At 32.4% G+C, this 19596-nt stretch overlaps 1 protein-coding gene across 1 annotated transcript; it reads left to right on the plus strand.

Annotated features, from left to right (window-relative positions):
• The first annotated feature begins 9253 nt into the window (after nucleotides 1-9253).
• LOC127265876 (F-box protein At3g07870-like) lies at nucleotides 9254-10323 on the plus strand. Its single transcript, XM_051295892.1, has 2 exons — nucleotides 9254-9957; nucleotides 10074-10323. The coding sequence occupies exons 1-2, from the start codon at nucleotides 9254-9256 to the stop codon at nucleotides 10321-10323; spliced, it is 954 nt and encodes a 317-aa protein (XP_051151849.1).
• The last annotated feature ends 9273 nt before the right edge of the window (nucleotides 10324-19596 follow it).

Below are 19596 nucleotides of genomic sequence, written 5' to 3' on the forward strand. Positions count from 1 at the left end.
TGTATGTATATTTATATTTTTAAATAATATTCGTAAAAACTTATTCCATTAAAAAATACTGAGTGAACATACATATTATTTTAGATATACTGAGTTGCATTGATATTATTTATAAGAAATGAATGAAAAAATAGATATATTTGACGACTACTTTTTTCTTGGATGATGGGAATGTATAATATGAAAAGAATCTATATGTTTTAAATAGATCATCTTGAGTATTCTAATTATATCTTTTTTTAATTTTTTTAATAAATTAATATATATATATATTAATTACTCATCATTAATACTTAAAAATTAATTAAGTTACACTTATCATATAGTAAAATAGTGTGAGTCTGTTTCCTATATTCTTTCGTCAATTTTTTTAATATTTTTATTAAAAAATTGGATAAATTTTATTAATAATAGTTATATGGATAAAAAAAAAAACGTGATTTAAGAAAGTCATTAAAATTATATTAGTCTACACCATTGAAAGTAAATAGTTCTAAAAAATTCACTATTGCAAGTAAATGCTACGTGATAAGAGACAATAATCACTTTAGTGATATGGAATCTTCTAACGCAAAACCCACATCGAAGAGTTCCTTTTCCGTCATGGAATAGTTTAATTAGGTTTCATTAAGTGCCTCAAATGCATAGTAGATTACAAAGGGTGTCTTGCTATCTCATTGCTCAAGTACTGTTCCTACGACTTTGACACTGGCATCACACATTAATTCAAATAGGAGTCTCTAATTCGGTGGTTGGATGAAAGGTGGAGTGGTGAAAAGGTTATTGATTTGATCAAAAGCTAGCTTGCTACTCTCATTGAATTCGAACAGGACATTTTTTTGCAAAAGTTTGAACAATCGACTCGCCATCTTAAATTTTTTTTGATGAATTGATGGTAAAATATTGCATGACTAAGGAAAGTGCGCAATTCCCTCACCGAAATGTGGTAGGGTAAGAAAGAAATAATGTCTATCTTAGGTTTATTGACCTCTATCCTTTTCGAAGAAACTAAATGATCAATGACAATTCCATCTTCAATAATAAACTGACATTTTATTTTATTTTATTTTATTTTGAGAAGCAATCTCGTTTCAATCCATCTTTGTGAAAATCAAAGTTAAATTCTCAAGACATGCATCAAAACTGTCGCATGCATACTAAAATCATCCATAAACACTTCAATTATTTGACCAATATACTTTGAGAAAAATGCTTACTATATACCATTGAAACTTTGTTGGGAGTGTTACATAATCCAAAAGACATTCATTTCTATGAGAAGGTGCTAAAGCCTAAAGGGGCATGTAAACATTATGTTCTCTTGATCCTCCTGTGCTATGACAATATGAAAGTAACTTGAAAAAATCCATCTGAAAAAAATAGTGATATATTCGAACTAATCACTCAACCATTTGATCAATAAAAGGTAAAGGAAAATGGCCTTTTTTTTGTAATACTGTTCAACTTATGGTAGTCGATACGTTAGCGCCATCCAATTTGATTTCCAATAGGAATTAACTTACCATCATTGCCAGCTTCAACCATAACTCCTGATTTTTAGAAACTACATGAATTAGATTTATCCATTGACTATCCGCAATAGCATAGATAATCTCAACATCTAGTAACTTCAAAATTTCTTTCTTCACCATGTCTATCATCATAGGGTTCAATCATCATTGAGGTTGCCTTTCTGACTTTACATTCTCCTCCAAGACAATTTGATGTGTACAAAGAAAGAGGTTGATACCCTTTATGTTAGCTATGGTCCAACCAATAGATTTTTATGTTCCCTTAGTATGCAAATCAATCGTTCTTTTTTATTCAGGAAGAGAGAAACTAATATGATAACATGCAAGGTTTTCTTTCTTCTTAATAAGCATATTTTAGCTTATCAGGAAGCAACTTCATCGCTAAACCCGGGGTCTACTTAATAGAATACACTATTTTTTTTTTTAGATTTGGCCAAAGTAATGTTGCATGTTCAAGTCTAAGTGTCCTAAATTCGAAAGACTGCAGGGTGTGCACTACTTATCTCAGACTGGAATTCACCAATTTATTTGCACTAAATTGTGAATCGATGTAGTATACCAAAGCAACCTCCAAAGCTTCCCCTCCACTCAATTCAAAAATTTCCTACGCACTTTCATCAATGATATCCACTCCATACAAGGTGTTAGTTTCTTCAGAATATTTCATAGCATAAAATTATTAAAGTTCACTTTCTCACCATCAAATTCATTAAAAGTATACCTTATTTCACATCAGTTTTAGTTTGTATGGTGCACATGATGTTCTACTAAGTAAAATCGGTGAAAGATTTGAAGGGTTATTATTATGCATATCAACCACATAAAAATTAACTGGTAAAATCATTTTGTTAACCCGTACTAGGATATCTCTAATCAATCCTTCAGAGTAAGCAATGGGAACACTATCATGATGAATTCATCAATGGTTACCGACAACAAGTGAATATTTTTCGAACTGAAAATAGTCGATTTCCCAAGTACAAATAACTAGGACATAATACTCGTTACCGATACGTGCTCCAGATACAAACACCGACATTTAAGGTATGAATGATAGTTATTTAGGTATTATCTATGCAGTAGCAGATATTGTTGGATGTAGTTAATTTCATTCAATCCTCTGACATATGAGCCAATTTATGAACTCGATGAAAGTACTTTCTCTCTCAGCTCCAATGGAAAAGTTTGGGCACGGTACATTTACATTCAACAACTCATGCCATGTTTTTCAATAAGAAGACCACAAAACATGTATGAATACCAACCAACATAATTTAACTAAGTCTTTTATGTCTTGTTTATCCATCCATAGTAAATATGTGTTGTTTACCTTTCTATATAGTTATAGGATTCACGAGAATACTATAATGATGACTTTATCTATAGTTACCGACAACAATTGAATATTTCGAATTGAGAATGATCGGTACACAAACACAAGTTACCAGAGCATAGATACTCGTTATCGGAGCATATGAGATCGTATTATAGGTACGTAAACCTTCACAGTATATGTATATATTTTTATTTCTTAGTGCAACACTAATGTACTCAGGTATCCGTGAATGCACTTCTGTTCATTGTAGATATTACTTCAACCATTCCAAGGTCTTTTAATGAATTAGTTAATTCCAATTTAAGAGCAGTATGCATAACTTTTCTGACTCGTTGCTGTTTTTACAAAAATAACCTTCCTAACTAATGGGTAACGTGTATATAAGCATATATATGTAGTTTGAAGGTATTTCGATCTAGTTAGACGGGTACATCGATCCGTTGTGGAGGTACAACATATGAATTATTGCAATTCTAATAATTTGAACAATTAATCATATAATCATTTACGGCACAATTCATAGTATTACCCCAAACATTAAGTTTCACCAAATTAAACCCACGATTCAATCTCTGAATCAATCTTAATACAATCCCATCAAACATGAGGAAAAAATCAAACCAATTTAACAAGCAATTCAATCCGAAAATAACATACTACCTAAATCAAGTACAAACAACATAACCCAAATCCATCCAAATTAATTGCAGACGTTCACTTATCCTATGCTGCTCATCGGAGTCTACAATTCAGAGGGCGGACCTTTCATTATTTTGGCTGCAATTTTACCACGTAGCTCTTCACATTATCAAACTCACCGCCGATGCTACAATGGGATGGACTGCCGTATTCGCATGGGCGTAACACTTGGCGAACATGCAGACCAAAGCACCACAGTCAAGCGTATCACCTTGGTACCAACATCTTATGTACTCGGGCGTCTCTCTCACAATAGGCCATAGGTGTACTGCATTCAGGTACAAGCATAATAATCACGTTTGTAAAAATAACATGATATTTTGTTACGTAATTTGGTTTATCCACGGTAAATTAATTATGTTTATTTTGTAAATGTACCAATCTATTTGCATTCCCTTGCCCGAATGATTCGCGTAGTGAATTTCAAAACAAACACAACCGACTTACGGTATGTAAATAAATACCTCAGTCCACATTAGGGATGGTTCGGTACGGTATATTGTATACCGTACCGAAACGGTCGTATCTATACCGTACCAAACTATTCGGTATGCTAAAAAACACACCGATACCGTCCTGAAGTTTTCAGAATACTGTATACCAAAACTTTCGGTACGGTACCGGTTATACCAAAAATTTCGGTATATAAAAAATTTCGGTACGATATCGGTATATACCGGTTATACCGAAATATATCATAAAAAAATTGATTTTTTTAAAAACAATACATAAACAATCTTAAAGTATAATTAATCAATACAATCAAATAACTAAAAAAAAAATAAATATGTCTTCCCAACATCATAAATCAATTCCATCACTGCAATATCATTACAATCTCATTCAGTAATTCCAAACGCATTCAACAATTTCAATTCAAACACCACAAATCAATCCAATTCGGTCATTCCATATAAAATTCGCATTCGACCATAGTCAAATATTTGGAAAGAAAAACAAAATATCTTCGAAACTTGAAGAAATTTCAGCCTCATTCGAGTTTTCGACCATAATCTCTTCAATTGCCTCAACATTTTCCTCACCTGAACTCCAAAAATAAAATGAAATATCCAAATAAAAAATAAAATTAAAATTACAACTTGAGCATCTAATTCAAAATTTGAAAATATAACTTCAATAACTGACAAACCAATGCTAAATCTGAATATGTTTCTTCACAAGTCAACTCCAATGATTAAAATAACATCTGAATGAATCAAAAATAGCAGCTAAAAGAATTAAAATAAATTAAAAATAATAGCTCAATCGAACTTTATATTATAGTGAAATGAATTAAAAATAAAATCACTTATTTTGCAAATAAGGAAATCACTTACCTTGAAAAAACAACACTTAAATATTTCAACTTGCTATCATGGTCATCACCAACACCTAAGAACAATACATGAAAATTTTCATCATGATATATCAAAATATTTTAATAGGCTTAATAAATAAAAATTACAAGACTTACAAGTTTATTAGGGAGATGAACTTTCTTGGGCCGAAATCAAAGTTAAAGAATGATCTTGAATATTTTTGTACCTATAAAAAGAGACAAAATTTTATTAATACATTGGACAAACATAAATAATTTTAAATTAAAATTACTTAAACATAATAATACTAATTGAATTTCTTACGCATTTCGATTTCTTCAATTTTCTTGTAAAATTCTAGATCATCATCGGTTGGATCCTTATAGAAGCTTATCTCATCGGCTTTCAACCAATCACTAGTGTACACCAATGCTTCTACAATTTTAGAACTTAAATTACTTCTAAAAGGATCTACAACTCGTTTTTCCAAACTAAAAATGGACTCACTAGCCACCGTTGAACCTGGAATTGCAAAAATATCCTTAGTAATAGTTGAAAGAATAGGATACTTAGTTTCACTTCCATTCCACCACTCTAATAGATTGACACATGGATTAAATCATTTCTCAATATCATCTGCCAAATATTTGTCCACTTCATTGGATATCTCTTCAAGATGATATTCTTCATTTTGTGCATTCACACATTTAAATAATTCATCACAAAGGCCAGCACCACCACCGCGCCGAAAAAACCATCTTCATTACTGCACTCTATCTCCATATTATGTCCCATCAATTGAAGTTTCATTCATTCTCATATATTCCATCCACAAAACTATCAAATTATTCTTAACAATATCAACAACTTCTTGAATCTTTTGAGAACTTCCTTTCAATATCTTAATGCGCGCTTTAATCACTTGGAGTTTGTTTCTTGGGTCCTAAACATTGGCAATAAAAATCAAATGATTCATGTTATCCCAACCCCTTCAATACTTATCAAATTTCAACTTCATTGCATTTGCAACTTTTCTAAGTGTTGGATCTGAAAGATCATTGCACATTTTTTCAATTTCAACCTGGAGGGCAATTAATGATTGCTAAATCAATTGAAAAGTTAACGTTTTGGATGCACTTAATTCCAATGTAGCATCATAGAACTTCTTCAAAAAGTATGTAAAGGCCTTTGCATTCTCCCAATCTTTCTCATTTGGTGGCCCTACTATTTCTTTGCCTTTTTTATTCTTTTCAAAAAAATAATTCATAAAGACACCCATTCTTCCACCATCCTATCAAACACCCTCCGATACTTCAATGCAACATCAAGCATCTTATAAGTTGCATTCCAACGAGTTTTCACATCCAGGGGCACTGTTGATACGCTAGAAAACTTGGTTAGAACTCCAAACTCCCTAATTTTATTCAATCTTGCAGGTGAAGAATGAATAAAATTAACTGCATTCCTGATTGATTTAATCGAAATATTTATTTCTTTCAAACCATCTTTAACAATTAAGTTAAGAATATGACACGAACAACTCAAATGTAAATATGTTCCTTCAAACATCAACATATTTTCCATTTTCAGTCTTCTTTTCAAATATTCAATAGCAGTGTCATTAGAAAATGCATTATCAACTACTATTGAAAAAACTTTTTCTATCCCCCATTCTCTCAAACAGACTTCAACCATTTTTCCAATCTCATCTCTAAAATGGCAGGTAATTTTAGTGAAACTAACAATTCGCTTGTACAATTTTTCTTCACTATCTATAAAGTGAGCCGTGATCACCATATAGTTAATATTTTGAATGGAAGTCCAAGTATCAGTCGTGATACTCACTCTTTGACCATTTATTGCAAGTTTCAGTTTAGATTTCTCCTCTAATAATAAATAATAAATCATACCTGCAACCTTTCATCGACCAGGGAGCCTGAATCTTGGTTGTAGCTCATGTACAAAATTTATGAATCTCTTTCCTTCAACTGCTCGGAAGAATACTTTATCACTAATCACATATTCAACAAGCTTCAATGCACACATTTTTTGCAAAAAAAAAAAAAAAATTTACTATTAGCAATGAAATTTTCAATAATAAAAAAAAAAATGTTACTATATTCAATAAGAAAAAAAGGTCCAATACACACGGTTTTTTATTGAAGGAGTGTGAAACTAATGAATTTCCTTGCCGAATTCCTAGAGACTTATTTGTCATAACACATTGTTTTTCTTCCTTTCCAATTCCTTCGTACAATGGACTTATTTTACATCTTCTCACCAAATGATTTTTCAACCCACTTGTACTTCCATGAATAGCAGGAATCTCAGCTTTACAATATTTGCAAATACCAATCGGTTGTTTGATTCCATTGCTTAATGTTCGAACTCTTTTTTCACGAAGGTAAAGTAAACATGAATTTACAGTTTCCATGAGTTCACTTGACACGTTACAAGCCATGCGTCCCTATCCGTTCACGAGTACATCAAAAGCAATTCCATAACTTTCTTAAAGTGGAAAAATTTCATACTTGTATATGTAACTCCTTTTAGTCTCGGCCCTGCACGGAAATTTCTCAAAGGAACTATTAAGAGATTAAATCTCAACCTAAATTTCTTGCAGGTCCGAACGCACACCTCGGGATGCATAAACATTATGCTCTCCAATCTACTAAATGTGAGCTTTCCACATTGAATTTATCTCCTAACGTTGTATCAAGAGGGAATTGGGTGTCTTACCCTTAGCAAATTTAAATGGTTTTTAAACCCATCTCAATAGACAACTTCTGCACTAAGTCCCTAGCAGTCCTTTTGTCAAAGTGTCAGCTAGATTATGTTGTGACCGAACGAATGCAACCAAAATTACCCCATTTGTGATAATTTCACTAATCATACTATGTCTAACACCTAGGTGTCTAGACTTCCCATTATAAATTTGGCTATATGCTTTGACAGTCCTTGTTGCACTATCAACGCACACAATTCTCCGTATTATTTGTTATGTTAAGGATATGCTTCTTCATGGTTTTTATTTTTCAACTCACTCGTCCTTCGTTCTTGCAGGCTACTCTGATGCAAATTGGGCAGGTGATCCTAATAATCGTTGATCTACTACTGGTTTTTGTCCTTCCTTGGTGACTCTCTAGTTTTTTGTCTCCAAGTCTTGTGTTGAGTCCGAGTATCATGCTCTTGCTGATTCTATATCCAAACATCCATGGCTTTGTTAGTTACTGTCTGATCTTGGTGCCCCCATCTTGTGTTTGTTACTCTTCATTGCGACAATTAGAGTTCCATAGAGATTGCGCATAGTAATGTCTTACACGAGAGCATGAAGCACATTAAGATCGAGTTTCATTTTGCAACACGTGGTTGCCAAGACTCATCCGTTGCATACAATTTTCACGAAGGATCAACCAACAAATCTCTTCACCAAATCTCTTCTTCCGGGTCATTTTCATGTACTTCTACGCAAACTCAAGTTGATGTCTACAACACCACCTTGAGTTTGAGGGGAGATGCTAGTATATATATTTATATTATTTAGTATTTAGATATTGACTATATTGCCCCTATTTACAAATTTATGTGTTAATTTTTGAATGAAATAAACAACTCTATTCTCCAAAACCAATATCTATTATATAATATATTCCCTATAAGAGAGTTTCATTTTTTCTTACTAATTATATTACTTATTTTTAGAAATAAAAGGAGATAAAATAATATCTAAGAAAATATCGCATAAATTTGCAAACTTCCTCCACATATTTGAATTTTTTTTATGATATTATTGCAAACATCTTGACCAATTTGGTTTAATATTAAAGTACAAAAGTATTGTGCTGATTTGAATGAGTTAGCATATATACAGAAGAAAGATTATATTTTTATATACCACAACAATATATTATATCATATAAAAATATGTATTGTGTACGTTATATATTATATTGTGTTGTATAAATATATCTACAATGCTGAAATAAATAATATGTTGTGCTACATGAAATTATATTATGTGTTGTTAAAATATGTATTGTATATTTTATTATCCTATGCTGTCAGATATCCGTGGTCTGTCTTATATATATATGTATTGACTGAGTCAAATCAACATAGTGCTAATTTGACCCAATTAGGACTATAACTGAAGCGACTTTACTTTATTTGTCGTGGATTTTGTGCGCGTGACTAGAATGACAATTCTTTTTTAAGGAAACATTAATTTATTTTTGTTGAGATTTTTATTTCTAAGATATTTCTTATTCATCTTCTTGTTTAAAATGTCGTGTCACATGTTCTCCAATGTCTACTTTATTCTTTTCTTCTTAAGCTGAAAAAAAAAAACCGTAATTCCCAAACCATCAATGGATTCTCTAATAAAGAAACAAAAAATGAACCTTAGCTCCATCAACCCCTTCTATAAGTTGCCCCATGAAACCATCGTGGAAATCCCCTCTAGACTCCCCGTCAGATCTGTAATTCAATTTACCTTTACCTGCAAAACCCTATACCCCATTTCCGCTGATCCTCTTCTTGTCAAACTACACCTCTCTAGATCTGAAAGTTCCTACCTAATCCTTCATTCTAAGAACCCCATTAAAACCCACATTTATTTTCTTCACCTTTCAGACCAGAAAGTGTACAAACTTGAAACCCCATTTGCCTCTTCCATGCCAGAATTAAGCATCATCGGTTCATCCAATGGTCTAGTTTATCTAATCGATTCTCTATTCCCAGAGCATACTTATATCTACAATCTCTTCACAAGGGAGTACTTTGAGATTCCCATTAAACGTGAGAATTGTGGCCAAATTTTTATCCATGGATTTGGATTTGATCATGTTGGTTGCGACTATAAAGTTGTGAAGATTTCATATTGCTGGGACAAGTATAGTCATCATCTTAAGGATGAGTATAGAGAGCTTATACGACCTTTACCATTGGTAATCAAGGTGTATAGTCTACATAGAAACAGTTGGACAGATAACGGGATTGTTCCCTACACATTAGAGACATGGTCATCTCCAGGAGTTTTAGTGAACAATAGGCTTCATTGGGTGACCTATGGGTGAAGAAGCCCAACTGGCAATGCCACAAGCGCTTGATTGTGTCATACAAGTTGGTTGATGACACAATTGATGAAATGGCTTGTCCTTGTTCCGATTTTAATTATATGTTTGATAGATGGATTATCAGTCATTTGGCAATATTGGACAAACGCCTTTGTGCTTCAGTGCCAATGATAGACCGTGATGCATTTGATGTATGGGTTATGAGAGAGTATGGGGTGGATGAGTCATGGGTGAATGAGTACTCCATATGTATTAACTTTCCGTGGTCACTGGTTAGGCATATTGAGACAACACACCATATTTGGCGGAAAAGGTTTGGAAAGAAAATGGTGAAGGTGTTGGGCATCTTGGAGAGTGGATAAGTCATTTTGGAGTATTTAGGAGAATGTTTGGTTGCATATGGTACTTGTAATAAAAGCTTCAAGGAATTGAAGTATAAAGGAATGCCTAGAATGTATCAGAGAATGTTTCACATCCGCAGCCTTGTGTCTCCACATTTGGTATATTCCACGCTCAATACTCCACATTTGGTAAATTCTAATATTGTTTTAAATGGTTTATATTAGGATTAAATGATAAATCAATTATTGTAATGACATTACTCTTTTTTCAATAGAAAGTCAACCTTAGTAGATACCCAATATCATCTTAATATGCAAACATAGTGTTAGAAGATGTTTGATGTTCTAACCGCCTTTTCTTGTAATAGTTTGCTTTTGAAAACTATATAAATGTTTTCTTGCAAGTGATACAACGAAATGTAACAATATGCCATGTTTGCAATTTGTGAAGGGTGACAAGACACCCTAGGATTTCATCAATGGGTCAAAGTTGCAATGTGATTGTAGATTGACTTTGCCAATTATTACAAAGTCAGTATGATTAAGTATTGGGTTATGTATTCTAAAAAAGGAACATATAATCTGCTTATATAGGTGATATCACCGATACATTTAATTTATTATATGTATATTTTCTTTTCTAAAAATCCTAACAGGTTGAGTTCAAATTATCTAATCTGCTTACTTTAATATAGCATAGATATATAAAATTGGTTACATGAATTGAAATATAAGGGAATGCCAAGAATTTATCAGTCAACATTTCACTTTGGTAGCCTTGTGTCTCTGCATTTGGTATATTTTACGCTTAATACTGCACATTTGGTAAATTATAATATTATTTTAATTGTTTCAAAGTAGGATTAAATGATAAATATATGTAATAACATTACTCTTTTTAAAAAGAAAGAAACCTCAATAGATACCTAATAGCATCTTAATATGCAAATATGATGATATAAGATGTTTGATTGTTCTAACCACATTCTCTTGTAATATAGTTTGTTTTATTTGAAAATTATAGAAAAACTATATTTTCTAATCATGTTGAATTCAAATTACTAATCCTAACATGTTGAATTCTCAAAATCCTAACATGTTGAATTCAAATTACTAATCAGCTCACTTTAATATAGCATAGATATATAAGATTGGTTACAAGTTATTTACTCCCTGTAAAAGTAAATTATGAAATTGTTCATTATTTTAAAGACATGACTTTTAAGTTGTATTCATACGATGCTAGAAACATACAATACAAATGATATAATGCAATGGCTACATAATTTCATTTGAATGATTTCTTGACAATAGATAGATTTCATTTGAATGGTTTCTAGACAATAGATATACAATCTGAATGAGATTATTATTTGGCTAACTACGAACGTAGTTGAGATTTTTATATATAAATTCGAAGTTCATCAAAACATATATTGCTTTTCTAACTAGATTTAAATTATATCCTAAGCATAGTTATTCATTTGCTTATTTTCAGTGATTTAATAGTATAAGCTCATTACACGTTTCTCATTAATTTAAAATAGATCATATTCGCATTTTTTTGATGAGTTTTACCTAGCTTCTCACCTGTCAAATTTTCTTTTATTTTTTTTTTTTTTACAAAAATTTTTAAGTGAATACACACACCTAATATTTTAAGGTCTCGTTTGGATTACTTTTTCAAATGGTCTTTTGGTTTATGTTTCTAAACAAATATTTTATACTTGTTTGTATTAAATTTTAAAAAATTTAGAAGCATTTTTATATTAAATTGTTTGTATTAACTTTTATAAAAAATAGAAGCATTTTTAAATTAAAATTACTGTTACTCAATACTCCACATTTGGTAAACTTTAATATTGATTTAATTTGCTTTATAATAGGATGGAATAATAAATCATTATAAAATAAATAATTGCAATAACATTACTTCTTTTGCAATAGAATTTTAACTATAGTAGATATACAACAAAATCATTTAATCTGCAAACATAGTGCTAGAAGATGAGTGATTGTAACCCCTTCCCTTGTAATTGTTTTGTTTATTTGAAAAATATATAAAAACTTATGTTTCCATACAGGTGATAGAATCTAACATATTTGCAATTGTGTATGGGCGAATTGGGTGCAAATACTAATGAAGCATAGTATGAGACACATAACATTGTTGCAGTGGATCAAAAATACTTTATGATTATGGACTGTGTTGAAATTGTGCTTTAGTTTGCGGCAACTTTATTTTCTTTATTTTATTTATGTTTCAGTTTTTAAAATTGTGGACTAAATCAAATAACTTAGGGTTGTTCCTAGCTTTTAGGAAGTAGTTAGTGATTCAATTTTATTGCTATCTTTTAAAGCCTCTCCTCAAGCGAATAAATGTGAGATCCAGTTTCAGTTTCTCAATTTTATTTCTCCTTCCAATTCCTAAAACATACCAACAATATGGTATCAGAGCCTTCTTCTAAAAGGACCTTTGATCGACTCGGAGTCACTATGGATTCAGAAGTTGTCTTCACTGTGCCGGCACCGCCTGTGTTCAACAAGGAAGGATACCAAATCTGGGCTGCACGCATACAGGTTCATTTGGAGGCAAATGATTTATAGGAAACAGTAGAAGAGGACCACGAAGTTCCTCAACTACCTGAAAATCCAACTATAGCGCAAATCTGGAATCACACTCAGAAGAAAACAAGAAAGTCAAAGGCAAAGGCAACACTCTTTTCCCCTGTCTCACAAGAAATTTTTGTCAAAATCATGACATTGAAGTCAGCCTATGAAGTCTGGGAATTTATGAAAAAAGAATACGAAGGAGATGAAAAAATCAAAAGAATGAAAGTTATTAACCATACGAGAGAGTTCGAGCTTCAAAGGAGAAAAGAATCTGAAACTGTGAAAGAGTACTCTGACCGAATGCTCGGAATTGCAAACAAAGTAAGACTTCTTGGCTCTCAACTTTAAGATTCCCGAATAGTTCAAAAAATTCTAGTAACTGTTCCTGAAAGGTTTGAAGCCACTATATCTTCAATTGAAAATACTAAAGATATGTCAAGAATGAGCTTGACAGAATTGACACAAGCACTGCAATCACAAGAACAAAGAAGGTTGATGGGATTTGAAGAATCAGTTGAAGGGGCATTAGTTGCAAAAAATCAGAGCACTCAAGCTAAGAAAGGAAACTCAAATTTTGATTCTTGCAATACACTAAAGGGTACTAAGCCTAGGTTTACCTCCTTCCAAACATTGTGGAAAAAAGGGACATCCACCCTTTAAGTGCTGGAAACGGCCAGACCAGCCGTCTAAATTTTCCCCTTGCAATCATTGTGGAGAAAAGGGGCATCCACCTTTCAAGTGCTGGAAACGACCAGATCAAAAGTGTGAGAATTGCAATAAAAAGGGTTATCATTAGAGAATCTGCAAAAGTGACACTCAACACATGAATGCCGCTCAAACAACCGATCAAGAAAAAGAACAGCTCTTTGTTGCCTCTTGTTTCTCAACATGTCATTTGAGTGAGAAGTGACTCATCGATAGTGGTTGTAACAACCACATGACCTTTGATCGAGATCTCTTCAAGAAATTGGATACCACTGTATTTTCGGTGGTGAAGGTTGGCAATGGAGAACATATTGCATCTGAAGGACAAGGAACTATGGTGATTGAAACCACCTCATGTACAAGGTTTATACATGATGTATTGTATGTACCAAAGCTCAACCAAAATCTGTTGAGTGTTGCCTAGTTGATTCATAATGGTTTCAAGGTGATATTTGCAGATAATTGTTGTATAATAAGGGATGCAAAAGGTAATGATCTCTTCAAAGTAAAAATGGATGGAAAAAGCTTTGCACTTGATCCTTTAAAGTAGGAGAAAAATTCCTTTTTTGCAAAAAAATCAAATGCAGAAGTTTGGTACAAAAGGCTTGGACATTTCAACCACAAAGCAGTGCTGAATTTGAAGGCAAAGGATTTGGCTCAAGGTCTTCCTGATCTTGAATCTAAAATTCCAAATTGCAAAATTTTTCAATTGGGAAAACAATCACGACTTCCTTTCAAGAAAGCTACTTGGAGAGCTACTGAGAAGCTACGGTTGATACACACAGATTTAACCGCACCTCACAAAACTCCATCACTAAATTGAAGTAAGTATTTCTTGATCTTCATTGATGATTATCTAGATTTTGTTGGATCTATTTCCTCAAATAGAAGTATGAAGTTCCTGGTGTGTTTCAAAAATTAAAACAACGGATTGAACCACAAAGTGGTTGCAAAATTCGGAGCTTAAGATCTGATAATGGCAAGGAGTATACTTCCAATCAATTTAATATTTTTTGTGAGGAGGCTGGAATTGAACATCAACTCACTGCTCCATACACACCACAACAAAATTGAGTTAGTGAGAGGAAAAATTGTACCATAATGGAGATGGCTAGATGCTTGATGTTTGAGAAAAATTAGCTGAAGGAATATTGGGCAGAAGCAGCCCATGCTGTCGTATTTCTCCTTAATAGACTGCCTATCAAAGCTTTAGCTGACAAAACTCCGCATGAAGTTTGGTATGGATTCAAACCTTTCTTAAAAAATCTCAAAGTATTTTGATGTCCCTGTTTTGTTTATGTTCCACAAAACAAAAAGGATAAGCTGGATAAAAGAGCAGAAGCAGGAGTTTTCATCGGTTATAGCACAATCTCAAAGGCTTATAGAGTTTTCCAACCACATAGTAAGAAAAATCAATTAAGCAGAGATATGCATTTCATGGAGGATGATTCATGGGATTGGAATGCAAAGCAACAAATTACCTTGGTTCTTGATCCAACCCCAACATTGGAACTCAAAGAAAATGAGTTAATTGATGACCCCCTGTTAGAGGTATGAGATCATTATCTAATATTTATGAAAGATGCAATGTAGCTATTTTTTAACCTACAGATTTTTGGGAAACAAAAAATGATCCAAAAAGGACCTCTGCAATGGAAGATGAAATCAGGATGATTAATAAAAACCAGACATGGATATTAGTGAAAAGGCCAGCTGATAGAAAAGTAATGGGAGTCAAATGGGTGTACCATACAAAGTTGAATCTTGATGGCTCAATAAAAAAACATAAAGCTAGGCTTGTTGTGAAAGGGTACACTCAGATTTCTGGTGTTGATTTTAGTGAAAAAGCCAGCTGATAGAAAAGTAATTGGAGTCAAATGGGTGTACCGTACAAAGTTGAATCTTGATGGCTCAATAAACAAACATAAAGCTAGGCTTGTTGTGAAAGGGTACACTCGATTTCTGGTGTTCATTTTTTTTACACTTCTGCTCCTGCGAGGCTGGACACTATTAGATTATTGCTTGCAATAGCTGCATAAAAGGGCTGGAAAATTTATCAACTCGATGTTAAATCATCCTTCTTAAATGGTCTCTTGGATGAGGAGATTTTTGTTGAACAACCCAAAGGGTTTATTTTGAAAGAGCAAGAAAATGATGTTTACTTTCTAAAGAAGGCTTTGTATGGCCTAAAACAGGCTCCAAGAGCTTGGTACAACAGAATTGACGAGCACTTCATGCAATTGGGATTTAAGAAAAGTGTCAATGAAGCTACACTTTACATAAAAGGTGATGAAATCAATTTCATTATTGTTTCATTATATGTAGATGAGCTGTTAGTAACAGGTAGGAATGAAGAACTTGTAAGGAAGTTCAAGGAAAATATGAAAGTCTTTGAGATGACAGATTTGAGGGAAATGACTTACTTCCTAGGAATGGAAATAAAGAAAAACAATGGAGTGTTCATTTATCAAGAAAAATATGCAAGGGAGATTTTAAAGAAATTTAGAATGGATTAATGCAAAATTGTATGCACTCCAATGCCACAAAAGAAAAAGCTGAAGAAAGAAGATGGATCTGAAAAGGTTGATGAAACACTCTATAGAAGCTTGGTGGGTTGCTTGATGTATTTGACAGCTACAAGGCTTGATATTTTGTACACTGTGAGCCTTCTATTCAGATTTTTGAACTATGCAATTGACACTCATCTTACGGTTGCTAAGCGTGTCCTTAGATATGTAAAAGGAACACTTAGTTATGGAATCAAGTTTTCTGGGAATCAAGAATGTGTTCTACAGGACTATTCTGATAGTGATTGAGGAGGTTCGCTGGATGATATGAAAAGTACTTCAGACTATTGTTTTGAGTTTGGTTCAGAAGTATTCTCACGGTGCTCCTAAAAGATAACGTGGCTCAAGCAGAATTTATAGCAGCTAATGCAGCTGTAAATCAAACACTTTGGCTAAAAATGTGTTGGAAGATTTGAATCTGAAACAAGACAAAAGCATCAGCATTTTTGTGGATAATCAAACTGCAATTGCAATTTCTCATAATTCTGTATTTCATGAAAAAACCAAGCATTTCCATATCAAATTGTTCTTTCTTAGAGAAGTTCATAAAAAAGGCTTTGTTGGCTTAAAGTATTGCAAAACTGATCTACAGTTAGCTGACATACTAACAAAGCTTTTATCAAGAAGCAAATTTGAGTTTCTTAGAGAGAGACTTGGAGTTTGTAGCATTCAAAGCAAGGATGAGTGTTGAGATCGTGCTTTAGTCTGCTGCTGTAACTTTATTTTCTTTATCTTATTTATGTTTTAGACTTTAAAATTGTGGACTACTTCAAATGACTTAGTTAGGGTTGTTCCTAGCTTTTTGGAAGTAGTTACTGATTCAGTTTTTATTGCTATCTTTTAAAGCCTCTCCTCAAGCGAATAAACGTGAGATCCAGTTTCAGTTTCTCAATTTTATTTCTCTTTCTAATTCCTAAAATATACAAACAACAGGCTTTGCAAATCAACATGTGTACCAATTTTTAAATTTACAAAGTCAACATGTTCAACTATTATGTTATTATCAATGTATTCTCAAAAGACAACATATGTTTGCTATAGGTAATATCATCAATAATTTTAATTTATTATTAGTATATTTTTTTTATTCTTCAAAATCTTAACATCTTGAGTTCAATTTGTCTATTATCTAGCTCGACTCACTTATATAATATTGGTTGGTTATATGAAGTTATTTACTATTTGTAGAAGTACCTTATGGAATGGGATTTTGTTTCAAAGGCATTCACTTTTAGTTCATTCTTATGATGCTACCAACATACAATCTAAACGAGATAATGCAATGACTACAAGATTACATTTGAATGGTTTCTTGACAATGGATACACAATCTGAATGAGATCACTATTGGGATAACTACTAACGTATTCAAGCTTTTTATATATGAACTTGTCTTTGTTCATTAAGACAAATGAAATGAAAATATTGATATAGCAAGGCTGGTTAAAATTTTTTGTCACATTACAATTTTGATGCTCTAACAAGAATTGTCCAAATAGCTCCAAGTGGCATTTTTCGCTTCAAAGTATAATCATGAATAAATCATAAACAGGAAGTGCAATATATATAAATTAGTGAGATCGTAGGCACCAGACTTCTAAATCATATCAATGGCCGATGAGAGGGGCATCGCTAGCTCATAATGACTTAGTCACAATTCCTAGATCCACAAACCTAAGGACCCAACGGACCCTTGCTTAAATCTCTAGATGTGACTACATTCATTCTTTCGCTCACAAATATATATTTGTTTAATTCATTTAAAAACTTATTTATAATTTACTTGTGGTTTTTAAAGTCAGTACCATACTCTCTCATACTCCCTCGTGATTTAGAAATTGCACAAAGCTCTCTTGTATCTTAAAAAATATTGGACAAAATCTCTTAAAACACGTGAGACTCCGTTGTATTTTTAACAATATTGTATATAAAGAAGTATTATTAGTAAATTCTATCAAAAAAAAAAAAAAGAATAAGAATAAAAATAAGAATAAGAAAGAAAGAAGGAAAGAAAACCATTTAATTCAAAATCTCAAAAAATTTGAGAAAAAAAATGTAAATTATGAGGTCCATACCGTCTTGGCTACCATGTCTCACTTACTGTAGACACGAGAATTTAGGAGGAGTATAATTAGTAAATAATTAATAATGTATTAATGAAAATAAGTATCGTATAATGAAAATAATTTTAGATTAATATTCAGATAACTATTTAGTCTAATTAAAATTTTTTAAAAAAATGGGAAAATTGTAAATAATGTCCCGTATGTAGGTCAACTTATCATTTTCGAACATTTTTTTTTCCACTTTTGCAATTTAGGACATTATGTGTACTCCGGGCATTATTTTTGCCCTCCGGCGTCGGAAAAATGCACGTGACCGTCACGTGTGCCTTCGTGGCATGACGGCGCATACGTGGACATCGCCGTTGCTGTGTTGTCGTCCGCGTGGTGGTCAGACAGGTGATGTGAAATTATTATTTTTTTTCACTTCCGCAATTTAGGATATTATGTGTACTAAGTATTATTTTTGTCCTCAGTTTTCGAAAAAAACAATTTATTCTAAGGTCATCGGATAGGTGACGTGGAATTATTTTATTATTTTTTTAAAAATTATATATTTTATTAAGATTTTAATTTGGCCCTATAGGATCAAATTGCAAACAACATATTTGCAATTTGATCCTATTGGACCAAATTGAAATAAACAAAAAACCTAGAACAAACTATTTTTCCGGCGCCAGAGGGCAAAAATAATATCCGGAGTACTCATAATGTCCTAAATTGTGAAAGTGAAAATACAATAATTTCACGTCACCTGTCCGATGACCACACAGATGACAGCACAGCAACGGCGACGTCCACGTATGCGCCGGCCATGCCACGAAGGCGCACGTGACGCTCACATCCGTTTTTCCGGCGCCGAAGGGCAAGAATAATGTATGGAGTACAGATAATGTCCTAAATTGCGAAAATGGAAAAAATGTTCGAAAATGATAACCTACATAAAGGGCATTTTTTACAATTTTTCCCCAAAAAATTATAAATTAAAAAATTTAAAATAGTATATTCTCTTCCAAAAAAAAGGAAAGAAAAAAATTAACAAAATATGCTAATTTTTTTTCCATCCCATTATAGAAAGACAAAAACTAACAAAGTTAGCGTTATTAATAAATAATAATACTTTATATTAAATTGTTGAGTATTTATAAGTGTAAGTATATTTATATTATTTGGAGATACATTCTCAGTTGATTGAGTCAAATTAGTATGATATACGTTATTTGATTCAACCATCATATATAATAAATACAAACAGACATATATTACATACAACATATCATATTTATAACAAAATAATATTGTGTTATATTAATATATATATTGTCTCATTTTACTATATATGTTGA

This window comes from Andrographis paniculata, unplaced genomic scaffold, assembly GCF_009805555.1.
Source record: "Andrographis paniculata isolate CXL003 unplaced genomic scaffold, ASM980555v1 Contig74END, whole genome shotgun sequence".
Taxonomy (NCBI): Eukaryota; Viridiplantae; Streptophyta; class Magnoliopsida; order Lamiales; family Acanthaceae; genus Andrographis; species Andrographis paniculata.

Excerpts from the sequence above, each read along its gene's own strand:
- LOC127265876 (XM_051295892.1), top strand. The coding sequence starts at position 9,254 with ATGGATTCTCTAATAAAGAAACAAAAAATGAACCTTAGCTCCATCAAC. Across the intron at positions 9,958-10,073 it reads CTTCATTGGGTGACCTATGG|ATGGATTATCAGTCATTTGG; the intron begins GTGAAGAAGCCC and ends TATGTTTGATAG.